Below are 12,410 nucleotides of genomic sequence, written 5' to 3'. Positions count from 1 at the left end.
AATAAATTAAAAATGAAACATTCTTGAGGGAAAAAAGGTCACTGGCACGCTACTGGATGTAATTTGTCTCGATGTCGTTATTCCGGTGTTGTTGGCTTTGAACTGTCTTGCGTCTCAGAACGTTGGGTGGATAGAGAACTGTAATTCGGTTGTTTGGTGGTAGTTTCTCTCGACACGACAACCTGTGCACCCGCAGACGGTAAGGTAGCGTATTGCCTCCTAGCGCCCGCGCTCTCACGTTTCCTAACAGCTTTTTTTTGTAATAGGCCTATTGATTGATTTTTCCATAATAGTGAGATATTTGTATTTCTTTTTTAAAGATAATGTTGCACAGCGCCCAGCAACTGCAACATTTGTTGCGATCCACATTCTTATTGGGGTAGAAAATAGGATGGGATTGGAAGGAATAAATATTATAGCAAACGACCTGTCGCTTAAATGTTCGGATTTCCAAATCTCTCTTGTTCAAAAGTGTGTTATTATGAAAAAATGAACATGTTAATAGCAATGGCAGTCAATTGTTATTTATTAACCTATATGAGTGGCAGGATTCATTCATTAGCCTTACTATTTTCTTATCAATAATGACATTAACTGATGCTGGCTTCGCTGTGGTTATTCAAAGATCATCATAATTGAAAAATCGATATGCTATATGTCAATACATTTTCCAACGGATTTCAGTAGAATATCATTGATCAAGTGTCTGTCCAATATATTATTTTTTCTCACAAAACCCAGATTTGTTTGAGAAAATTAGTCAAAGAATTCCATAGCGCGTAATTATGAAAGGCTATTTCGTTTTGCATATTCCTAATTCTGAATAGGTCTGATAAGGATTATTTGTTTGTGGATTAGACGTATTTATTTGCTTTATATTGAAGACACGAAGACCTTTGTTTTCGTGCTCTTTGATCAAAAAGTAGACTGAACAGTCTGGTGCTCTTCGCTTAGCTTGAGCGCCCAAGACTGATGTCTCAGAGATGGGGATGATTTCGCTCTAATGACCCATAAAAACGTCACTGGGGACAAGGTTCTATGTCCAATTTACTGCTTAAAACATGTTTTTTTCGTTCATTTATATAAGGTAGAATATAGTGGCTATACATTTGTCAGATTTGCAGCCTTTATTTTGGTCCAATAGAATTGAATGCACGCGATGTTATCGTTCAAAAGCATTTATCTCGCTTCGGCATGTGCATGCAGCTCGCAGCCTATTGACGTTCGAGAATAAATGATTCCGATCGTAGAGGCAGATAATAACAGCAAATGATGCATCATCCTCTTCCTTCACTGCACTGATACTAAAGCTCGATTTCACTGATCAAATTCAGCTTAGGCTGCCTATTTTAGGCTATTCCAAATAAATAATGCATAGCTTTCAGAAATAAATGCAGTTATTTATTTGTTTAATATTCAGAGCCATCAATCTTAACCCTTGGCCGTTTGTTTTCAGAAACCGGTTGGATATTTCCGTTGAGAATCTGATAAGAGTCCCGGAGCGCACGGGAATAACGGAGGACTAATGGCCACGTCTGAACCGACAGCCACTGGCGGGGACCAGGACCCCAACTCTGCCAATTTACGACCTTCATCTACAAGTAAGTCTCTCCTTCCTCTCTCTCTCCCTCTCCCTCCCTCCCCCTCTGCCTGATAAAAACGAGTCTCACCCGGGCTTTTTACCGTGTGGGCCCTGTCGTTAATCATTCCGGTTAAAAACAGAGCTATCACAGCTGCCTGCCGCTGTCTAACGGATCAGCGGCGTGCACTGAGAAACGGACCTCCTGTAATCGCCTCAAAGAGCGTCGTTATAATGTCCTCAGCGCTATGGATCCGGAAAGGAAATAGTTTTGGAATATAAAATATACAATTATTTGGAATAACCCTATCGAATTTCCTTTTTCTTTTTTTCTTTTTTTTTACCAGACCTATCAAATAATGTTTTTAAAAGATGTATGTTGTAAAGCCTATAACCAATAGCCTAAATGTATGTTCATGCTATAATTTATTGGCTAACGATATTTTGTATGCAAGCATTTCAATTCGTATTTTTTTATTTTAAATTTAGATCATTTATCCCCTCAAAATCCTTGCATCATGTAGTCAGTCCTGCATGAGAGAGCTGTTAACAGCGCAATTACGCAGGGAATGGCTGGTAATTGCAGCCACTCCGGTGTTCGTGATGATGGCTTGCACTCGTTTTGTAGAGACCCGCTTGGATCATTTTGCCACCGAACACTGAGAGAAGGGGACATTTAGAAACGGATTACTGAAATTAGCATATTTGTCTAGCCTACCCCTGAAAGTTCAATTTTCGTAAAGAAAAAGCCCCAAACCCTCCTCTCTACAGGCCTAGTCATATTTCGTTTGGAAAATGTATAGGCCTGAAGGGCTAGTTAACCAGCCAACATGTCTGCCATTAAAACCATTGGCCTAATATGGAAAAATTGCATCATAGGCTCAATCAACAGAGGAAGAATGTGGATAAATTTGTAGAACAGTAATACGTCTGACATTTTTTCAGGTTTGACAGAGTGCATAATGGTTTGAAAAAGCCTGTGATGTTGTTTTTGTGCTCTGCCTGTTTCTCTGCTGCTGCTGTTGGATGTTGCTATTATCTCGCTGCCACGCTCTGTCTCACTCGCGCTGACCTGAGGCGGCTCGTGGTGTCTCTGTGTGTGAGTGTGTCTCGGGTAGCGCTCGCCTTCATGCGCTCTGAGTGACACCTCGAGCCGTTATGTCTGGGTCTTGCATCCTAGACAAATAACACCATCATGAAGCTCATATGCATATAGATATGCCTTGTTACCGTCCCATCGCTTTGCTCTGTATGCTTGTGTTTTTGTGTTGCTATGATGGCATTCTCCATCATACAATTCCAAAATAAGGTAGCCTATATGCCTAGTTTTCACTATACTGCCTAGTGTGTGTGTGTGTGTGTGTGTGTGTGTGTGTGTGTGTGTGTGCGTGTGTCCCCGAACAGCCAGCTAGACATCGCCAGCTCGCGCCAGTCAAATACTGTGTTTCACCTAATTAATTTCTGCTCTCTTTCGCGAGGTCATTTCACGGGTGTTTATTTCAAACCGCCCCTTCACCGGGTGCGTGCCAGTATTTATTAAACCGGCGAGCCTCTGATGGCCCATTATGATTGGACTGTGTGGATTCGGACCATTCGAATGTTGAGGAATAATAACCGCGAGATAGGGTGAAGTTCCCCAAGACAATGATCTACTGCTGCAAGTGTCTGCTTCATGCTTCTTCACTCCGTTGTGCCATGCATTACCATACGCTTTATAAAAACTCATCCGCTGTCACCCAAATCACACTATTCATATATTTCAGAATTTGATTTTCAAACGTTCTCCCCAAACATTCTGTTTTAGACTATGACGCGTGGATGCAAGGCTGCACGCGGAAACTGGGTTTGAAGATCTGTGGTAAGTTTTAGACCCATAAACCATCATGGATACTATATGGAATACTCTGATGTTAGAGCAGGGCCGTCCCGGACTGTCACTCCACATTCTCATCTCCTAAAGGTCAGTTAGCGATTAGCTTTAGGCCACGCGATGCGCGCCGGGGTTCCCGCGCCGACCACCCCATGTCTCTTCCTATCCATATCTCTACAGTTAGCAAAGGATAGGATGTAGGCCCACAATACGGCAAGTAACAATACGCCTCAGAAATATAGAAACATGTCTAAACAAAGAAGATTTATCGTGAGATAGATGTGTCCAATATAGGCTAGTTGTTTTTTATGCTTAGTTAGCTGGTAACATGTTTTGTGCACATAGGCTAGGCCTAAATATTGCACCTTCTAATACCTTTTTATTTTATAAAGCCCTTATCATAGATTTTTTTAAAGCATTAATTTCCTCTCCTTTCCGTTTGGAGGCGACTATGGATTTGGGTCCCTTCATGCAAAACTGCATTTTTTTATAACACCTGCGAGCCTTTTAAATGAAATGTGACGATGTCGATGAGATGACGTGGAGTTTTAGGTTTGGTAAATCTGGGAGGTTCCATAAGGTCTCTGTTATCCAATCAAGCCAAGGTGAAACGATTGAATTCAGGATTTTTCCAACAGGATTCTTAGACGATCTGTTTTTCCTGGGCACTATACGTCTAGGATTGGTTTGACGTCAGCATTCACACATTGAGAAAAATATCCTTTCTTTAAAAAATCCTTCCTACCTTCACTGATGTCAGACCTACATATTTTTTTGTGGCAGGATTTGATAATGTCAAGAATGTCAATGTCATTTAATTGGAAATGTAGGCATTGTTACCATGGCTTCAATCCAAACACAAACAGGGGATGTAATTAGCCTAAAATAAATGGATTTGAACTCGAGAGTTACGATGCAGGCCTGTAATTCGTACCGAGGGCCAAAGGAAGTAGGGCACCTGCCCCTTAATGTGGAGGACGTCCCCTGCCGGAGAATAATAACACAATGTAACCACCCTCATAACCCTGAACATAACCTTAATAACGAAATAATTCACCACAATGCACGAAGAAACATGTTTATTCAATCAATTGATTGACTCGTTTTATAGAGGACATTGTTTTGGCCCTATGAGTAATTTTCACATTTGTGTGTGTTGTGCATCAGGACCAATAATTTACATAGCCCTATGTCCACATATTCAAATGATAAGGTAGGCTAAGTGCTTATAGGGTACTTTTATGCACGATAAAGACATTATTTCGTTTCTATAAATATCCCCTCGGGCTGATAAGTAATATAGCTTTGTGCTCGAGTTTGAAATAATTTTTGTGAGGAGGAAAAAACAGAACAGTGACAATGGTCATCATAAAATGGTTCCGAGTGTTAGATTTTGTTCTATGTCCGTGTGGATTTACAGCCCATAATAGTTGTCAGGTCCTATCAATCAGTAAAGAAACACGTTCTGTGGATGAGGGAAGATTAACGAGAACCATATCAACCGGTAGCTTTTTCGAGGCCGCTGCTCTCGTGAGATAATCAGTGCCCAATGTGCCAACCGAGATTAGAGGAATACATTTTAATGAAAGGATCTCTGAAACAGAGACAGAGTTTGAGAGAGCCTGCTCTCTGTCTTATTCGATATTGTAAAAAAACATTTTTTTATATCAGATTTCCATAGAATCATTTACTGAAAACTGCATGATGTGAAAATAAGTGTTTAAATCCTTCCATAATTATTAGGCCTAAAATGACCTTCTCTGGTGGTAGCCTGCTAGGCTATAGGTTTTTCTCTATAGGTTTTTTTCAAAGATCAATGGGCTATTAATAGACACGGACTTTCATAAAAAAATAGACTAGCCTATCCAGAGGTCGTAAAATATCTCGCATCCTTCATTAACCCCACTCCATAATGTCTGCTCTATGAGTCGGTAATGACATGGACGCTGCGCTGGGCCCTCCACACAGTCCCTGCACGCTCAGGCGTGAAAAGTCCGGGGGGAAAGGAGGACATTCACCGCTGGTTGGAATAAATGGGGTATTTCTCGCTCTCGCATGACTGGGTTATGGGTGGATGTCACCGGGCAGGGTAGGGCCTGAGCCTGCCTGGCCTGTGAGCCTGAGGGCAAGACACCCATGCAAGCACACACACACTACCCTCTTCCATAAATTGATCCAAAACCCATCCACTGTGGGGATCACCACCCGAGGTTATAAGCGCTGTCTGGGAGAGGACACCATAAATAATGTGTTGCCTTTGTAACAGACCTAGATAAACTCAGGTCTCTGAATAAAAGTTATTATCGGGTTATTATCTAGCGATGTTGGGCAGTGGTAACCGAGCATGTTACCCTTCTCGTGCCCCTCTGTGTAACACCCTAGGGTTCCTGCAGAAGAACAACAGTCTTGGGGAGGAAGGCCGGCTCGCAGGCTCACTCTCAGAACGCCAGAAGAACCTGTACTCCTGTGACAACAGCGACCGGGATGCCCGTTTCCGCCGCACTGAGACCGATTTTTCCAACATGTTCGCGAGAGGTGAGAGATAAGGAGTTTATTCTTGCGAGACTTTTAATATAACCCTACACGTTAGTTATCTAATTCTTACATTTTCTAACATTTAGTGAACCGTAGCCTAGGCCTATATTTATAGGCCCCCTTCTGTAAAAGGGCGTTCAGCCTCTACTTTCGATTTTCTTTAAGTTTGGTAAATGCTTTTTCCGTAATTCTTCTAGACTTACTTCCCGCCAAAAACGGAGAAGAGGCGACTATGCAGTTCTTGTTGGAACTTGTGGGCATCCTCACCAACTACGTCAGGAAGACGTTTGACCGTTCCACCAAGGTTCTGGACTTCCACCACCCTCACCAGCTGCTCGAGGGCATGGAGGGATTCAACCTCGAGCTCTCTGACCAGCCAGAGTCCCTCGAGCAGATCCTCGTGGACTGCAGGGACACGCTCAAGTACGGCGTGCGAACAGGTATATACATTAGACTACTAAACTGGCCACAACTAAGTTACATGAAACAGGCTACAGCTGTAAACCAGACGTTTCCTTTTCACGTTTTCAGGACAGTTTGTGTGCATTAATTACGTTTCCAATCTTTGCATTTCTTATATTTTCCATTGTGCAAGTTCTTCCATAGTTCTTCCTTTGAGCAGTTTAAATGATTGTGAAATGAATAAAAAAGTAATTCTCTCACCAAGCCAGGCAGACTCAAATCTTATTGCCATTGGAGAAAGCATTAGCCTATAAATATAATTAAGATAGGCTTTTGTTTCTCTCCTTCCTTGATAGGAAATTACATGAGAAACAAAGACGGTTCATTCTGCATTTTTAGGATACATTCCAATCCAAAACAACCAATATTGCTGTAGGCTTAAATGGTTAGCTTAGTCTACATGAAACTTGACCAACCAGTAGGTGTAACGGCTTTCCTCCTCCTCTTCATCAGAAGAGGAGGAGTAGTGATCGAACCAAGGCGCAGCGTAGTGAAATGACATGATTTATTGAACACGACGGAAAAACAAACTAAACTTGCATAAACAAACAAAACAAATAAAACGATGCAGACAGACCTGAACGACGAACTCACATAACACACGAGAACGCACGAACAGGGAAAAAAGCCTACACATAAATGACGATGAACAAACAAACCGAAACAGTCCCGTATGGTGCGACAAACACTGACACAGGAGACAATCACCCACAACGAACACTGTGAAAACACCTACCTAAATATGACTCTTAATTAGAGGAACGCCAAACACCTGCCTCTAATTAAGAGCCATACCAGGCAACCCATAAACCAACATAGAAACAGAAAACATAGAATGCCCACCCAAACTCACGTCCTGACCAACTAACACATATAACAAACTAACAGAAATAGGTCAGGAACGTGACATAACCCCCCCCATAAGGTGCGAACTCCGGGCGCACCAGCACAAAGTCTAGGGGAGGGTCTGGGTGGGCATCTGACCACGGTGGTGGCTCAGGCTCCGGGCGAGGTCCCCACCCCACCATAGTCAATCCCAGCTTCCATCTCCCCCTATGAATGTCCACCCTCATCTTACCCCCACAAAATCCTCTTGGTAACATCAACAACAGGGGCAGCACCGGGACAGAGGGATAGATCAAGACAGAGGGATAGCTCAAGACAGAGGGATAGATCAGGATATAGAGGTAGCTCAGGATAGAGAGGGAGATCAGGATAGAGGGGCAACTCCGGACTGAAAGGCAGCTCCGGACAGAGAGACGGCTCTGGACGCTCATGGCTGGCTGACGGCTCTCGACGCTCATGGCTGGCTGACGGCTCTCGACGCTCATGGCTGGCTGACGGCTCTCGACGCTCATGGCTGGCTGACGGCTCTCGACGCTCATGGCTGGCTGACGGCTCTCGACGCTCATGGCTGGCTGACGGCTCATGGCTCGCTGACGGCTCTGGACGCTCATGGCTGGCTGAAGGCTCTGGACGCTCATGGCTCACTGACGGCTCTGGCAGATCCTGTCTGGTTGGCGGCTCTGGCAGATCCTGTCTGGTTGGCGGCTCTGGCAGATCCTGTCTGGTTGGCGGCTCTGGCAGATCCTGTCTGGTTGGCGGCTCTGGCAGATCCTGTCTGGTTGGCGGCTCTGGCAGATCCTGACTGATAACTGGCTCTAGCGGCTCCTGACTGACTATCGGCTCTGACGGCTCGGGACAGACGGGCGGCTCTAATGGCTCAGGACAGACGGATGGCTCAGACGGCGCTGGGGAGACGGATGGCTCAGACGGCGCTGGGGAGACGGATGGCTCAGACGGCGCTGGGGAGACGGATGGCTCAGATGGCGCTGGGGAGACGGATGGCTCAGATGGCGCTGCGGAGACGGATGGCTCAGACTGCACCTGTCTGGCGGAAGGCTCTGGCTGCTCCTGTCTGGCGGAAGGCTCTGTAGGCTCATGGCAGACGGGCAGCTTTGCAGGCTCATGGCAGACAGGCAGTTCATGCGCCGTTGGGCAGACGGCAGACTCTGGCCGGCTGAGACGCACTGTAGGCTTGGTGCGTGGTGCCGTAACTGGAGGCACCTGACTGAGGACACGCACTTCAAGCCTAGTGCGGGGAGCAGGGACAGGGCACACTGAACTCTCAAAGCGTGCTGTATTCCTGGTGCGTGGTACCGGCACTGGTGGCACCGGGCTGAGTGCACGCACATCAGGACGAGTACGGGGAGAAACAACAGTGTGCACAGGACTTAGGAGACGCACATGAGGCTTAGTGCGTGTTGCCGGAACTGGAGGCACCGAACTGGATACACGCACCATAGGAAGAGTGCGTGGAGGAGGAACAGGGCTCTGGAAACGCACTGGAAGCCTGGTGCGTGGTGTAGGCACTGGTGGTACTGGGCTGGGGCGGGGAGGTAGCGCCGGAAATACCGGACCGTGCAGGCGTACTGGCTCTCTTGAGCACTGAGCCTGCCCAACCTTACCTGGTTGAATGGTCCCCGTCGCCCTGCCAGTGCGGCGAGGTGGAATAGCCCGCACTGGGTTATGCAGGCGAACCGGGGACACCATGCGTAAGGCTGGTGCCATGTAAGCCGGCCCGAGGAGACGCACTGGAGACCAGACGCGTTGAGCCGGCCTCATGACACCTGGCTCAATGCCCAATCTAGCCCTACCAGTGCGGGGAGGTGGAATAACCCGCACCGGGCTATGAACACGTACAGGAGACACCGTGCGCTCTACTGCGTAACACGGTGTCTGCCCGTACTCCCGCTCTCCACGGTTAGCCTGGGAAGTGGGCGCAGGTCTCCTACCTGCCCTTGGCCCACTACCTCTTAGCCCCCCCCCCCAAGAAATTTTTGGGTGTTACTCACGGGCTTTTCGGGCTTCCGTGCAAGACGCGTCCCCTCATAACGCCGGTTCCTCTCTCTCTTTTCCTCCGCTCTCCGAACTGCCTCCAGCTGTTCCCATGGACGGTGATTCACTTTAGCCCATGGTCCTTCTCCGTTAAATACTTGCTCCCAACTCCACAAGTCCTGTATACTCTCCCGTTGCTCGAAATTACGCTGCTTGGTTCTGGATTGGTGGGTGATTCTGTAACGGCTTTCCTCCTCCTCTTCATCAGAAGAGGAGGAGTAGTGATCGAACCAAGGCGCAGCGTAGTGAAATGACATGATTTATTGAACACGACGGAAAAACAAACTAAACTTGCATAAACAAACAAAACAAATAAACGATGCAGACAGACCTGAACGACGAACTCACATAACACACGAGAACGCACGAACAGGGAAAAAAGCCTACACATAAATGACGATGAACAAACAAACCGAAACAGTCCCGTATGGTGCGACAAACACTGACACTGGAGACAATCACCCACAACGAACACTGTGAAAACACCTACCTAAATATGACTCTTAATTAGAGGAACGCCAAACACCTGCCTCTAATTAAGAGCCATACCAGGCAACCCATAAACCAACATAGAAACAGAAAACATAGAATGCCCACCCAAACTCACGTCCTGACCAACTAACACATATAACAAACTAACAGAAATAGGTCAGGAACGTGACAGTAGGTTTATAGTCTACAAATATTTCCATATTGTTTAGGCTTCTTAAAAATGTTTAACGCACCGTTGTATTTTTATTTTTAGATATGAACATTTCTTCAGACGTTATTGGGATACAATTTGTGTTCTCTTTATCACAGTGATCTGCTCGTGTTCACAACACTTGAGCGAAATGGAATGCTACACAAAACCATTTAAGCATAAGCTGTTCCCTTGATCAGCAACATCCAATCACAATGACGGGTCATTCCTTGATTTTATTAAACCAAGTACCGCCCGCGGGGACTCAAGCCTGCGTGGGATTTTACAAGCCGTTAGGAACGACAACAGTCAAACTGTCCTTTGGGTTTACTTCCTAAAGACCTTTAACTTAATTCACTGGACATTTACACACAAAGTGACGATAGTTTAAAAAACATTGTCGCACGATTTATGAGTTTGTCTGAATCAATTAGCCTATGGCAGTTGAGTCTCATGCCTTCATTCCAATGAGGCTATCACGGGCGCTGTCCACGGTGCTGAAATATAGCCTATCACGCGGGAGCAAATCCACTTCGCGTTCGTATCTCTGACATTGCGCTCTTTAGTTAGTTAGTCAGTCCGTTCGTCTAGGGGGCTACATGACATAAATACAATATTAGTAGCCTAGTGATGATTGTTGTTGGTGAATTTCATTCAAACATAAACTTCAAGCTCTGTGAGCATCTAGGCTAGCCTACTCTAAATGTCATGTAACCTTGTTATCAGTGGATAAGTGCAGTGTCCCCATCTAGTACCTCGAAGGCAAATGTTCCACTGCATCTCAGGTCCCAATAGGAATACAGCAAAGAGTGAATGTGGGATTTTTAGAAAATAACCTGTCTGAGTTCATATCAAATGGTTTGTTTTCATTACAGGAAAGAACACACACTGGTTCAACCCTTGTAGTAGATGTGTGTTTTTACAAGGTTATAGAAACCTTGCAGGCAAATATTCCACTATGTTTAATTTTCCTTTGTAAAGTCCCATTCAGATAGAATATCTTATCTCTGTCACAGGTCATCCACGGTTCTTCAACCAGCTGTCCACGGGGCTGGACATCATTGGGCTGGCTGGGGAGTGGCTCACCTCCACAGCCAACACCAACATGTGAGTCATACACTGCTATTTTTGTGTGCCTAAAGGTGTGTCGACATCACTGTGCTGACTAGCCAACGTTTTCAGGATTGTTCTTCGTATAACGATACAGTCGGAAAGAGAATATGATGATTATAGTTTGCGAGAAAGTCCCAGTGGTTTGTTGTTGACATTTCAAGGATTTACGCCATGAAGCAAAAATAGAATCAAATCATTAGTTCTCAGTTAGTGTGGCTCTCCTCAAATCTGCTCAGTTACAGTACTTTAGGGTTGAATGAAGGCCAAGGCCTTTGATTGGCTAGGTCAGAGAGGTTTAAGATGGCTGTCATATGGGCTTGTTATATAAAATGTTTGTTTTTTCATGTGACTGCTGTTGGCACTGTACCAACCGTGTATTGAACAGCAGCCCTGAATACCATACATCTCGGATAACACGCACACACCTACACACACACACTCACGCACACACACACACACATACACACACACACACATGCCCCATGGGCTGGTTAGATTGTATATTGATCAAAGCTCAGTGTCATGGTGGTCTAATCTGATAGAGGTTATGAAGCCCTGCAAAGCTAAACAACACCAGATACAGGACACATCATACAGGACACATCATACAGGACACATCATACAGGAGCGTGAGTCTGTGTGTAGGTGTGTGTGTGTGTGTGTGTAGGTGTGTGCGTGTTATCTGAGATGTATAGTATAGGCTACATAGGCTATGGCTATGGAATGGGCCTACCATTGCAATTGTGACATTGGCTACTATAACATACATATTAGGCTATAGCCTTGACACTTAATATCACCAGTATTACAATAAGTGCTCTATAAAGTGAAAGCATTATTACTACTCACCAATGTGTGTATGCTAGGCCTATTAGATATTAGAATCATGCCACTTCACTTGCGCATTGATTCTGTCTGCAATTTTCTGCCAGGCTCCCTCTCTGGCTTTTGTGACGGTGGATGTATTACTTTTTTTAGTAAATGGAACATATTTGTTGTATTTTGTTACAATTGTTTCTTGTTCTAGAGTAGTGAAATTTTGGTCTCTGTCTTTTGACTCCATATCTATCGTTTTCTCTGTCATCGACATGTGGACCTTTTTGAATGTTGCGTGCTCGCGCCAGTTGTCAGATCAACCAATCTGCGCTTCTCTTAGCCTAATAGCTTAAAGGGGAAGCAGCCGTTCTGGAACCAATAAATCCTGGACTCCCTCATCTGGTTAAGACAAGCTGGATATCTTCAGGAAATCCTGAATTTGATCAATCATCTTT

The 12,410-nt window shown here is 45.1% G+C and overlaps 1 protein-coding gene across 1 annotated transcript in view; it reads left to right on the top strand.

Annotated features, from left to right (window-relative positions):
- Window positions 1-1,525: 1,525 nt before the first annotated feature.
- LOC120055651 (glutamate decarboxylase 1-like) overlaps window positions 1,526-12,410 on the top strand; it is a 21,789-nt gene continuing 10,904 nt past the window's right edge. The window contains exons 1-5 of the mRNA XM_039003541.1: window positions 1,526-1,601; window positions 3,384-3,437; window positions 5,832-5,984; window positions 6,182-6,424; window positions 11,043-11,133. Of these exons, the coding sequence (XP_038859469.1) occupies window positions 1,526-1,601; window positions 3,384-3,437; window positions 5,832-5,984; window positions 6,182-6,424; window positions 11,043-11,133 (617 nt within the window). The remainder of the gene's footprint in view (window positions 1,602-3,383; window positions 3,438-5,831; window positions 5,985-6,181; window positions 6,425-11,042; window positions 11,134-12,410) is intronic.

Source organism: Salvelinus namaycush, chromosome 11, assembly GCF_016432855.1.
Source record: "Salvelinus namaycush isolate Seneca chromosome 11, SaNama_1.0, whole genome shotgun sequence".
NCBI classification, from domain to species: Eukaryota; Metazoa; Chordata; class Actinopteri; order Salmoniformes; family Salmonidae; genus Salvelinus; species Salvelinus namaycush.
The sequence above is the reverse complement of the archived record's forward strand: the minus strand, read 5'-3'. Positions and strand labels throughout refer to the sequence as shown.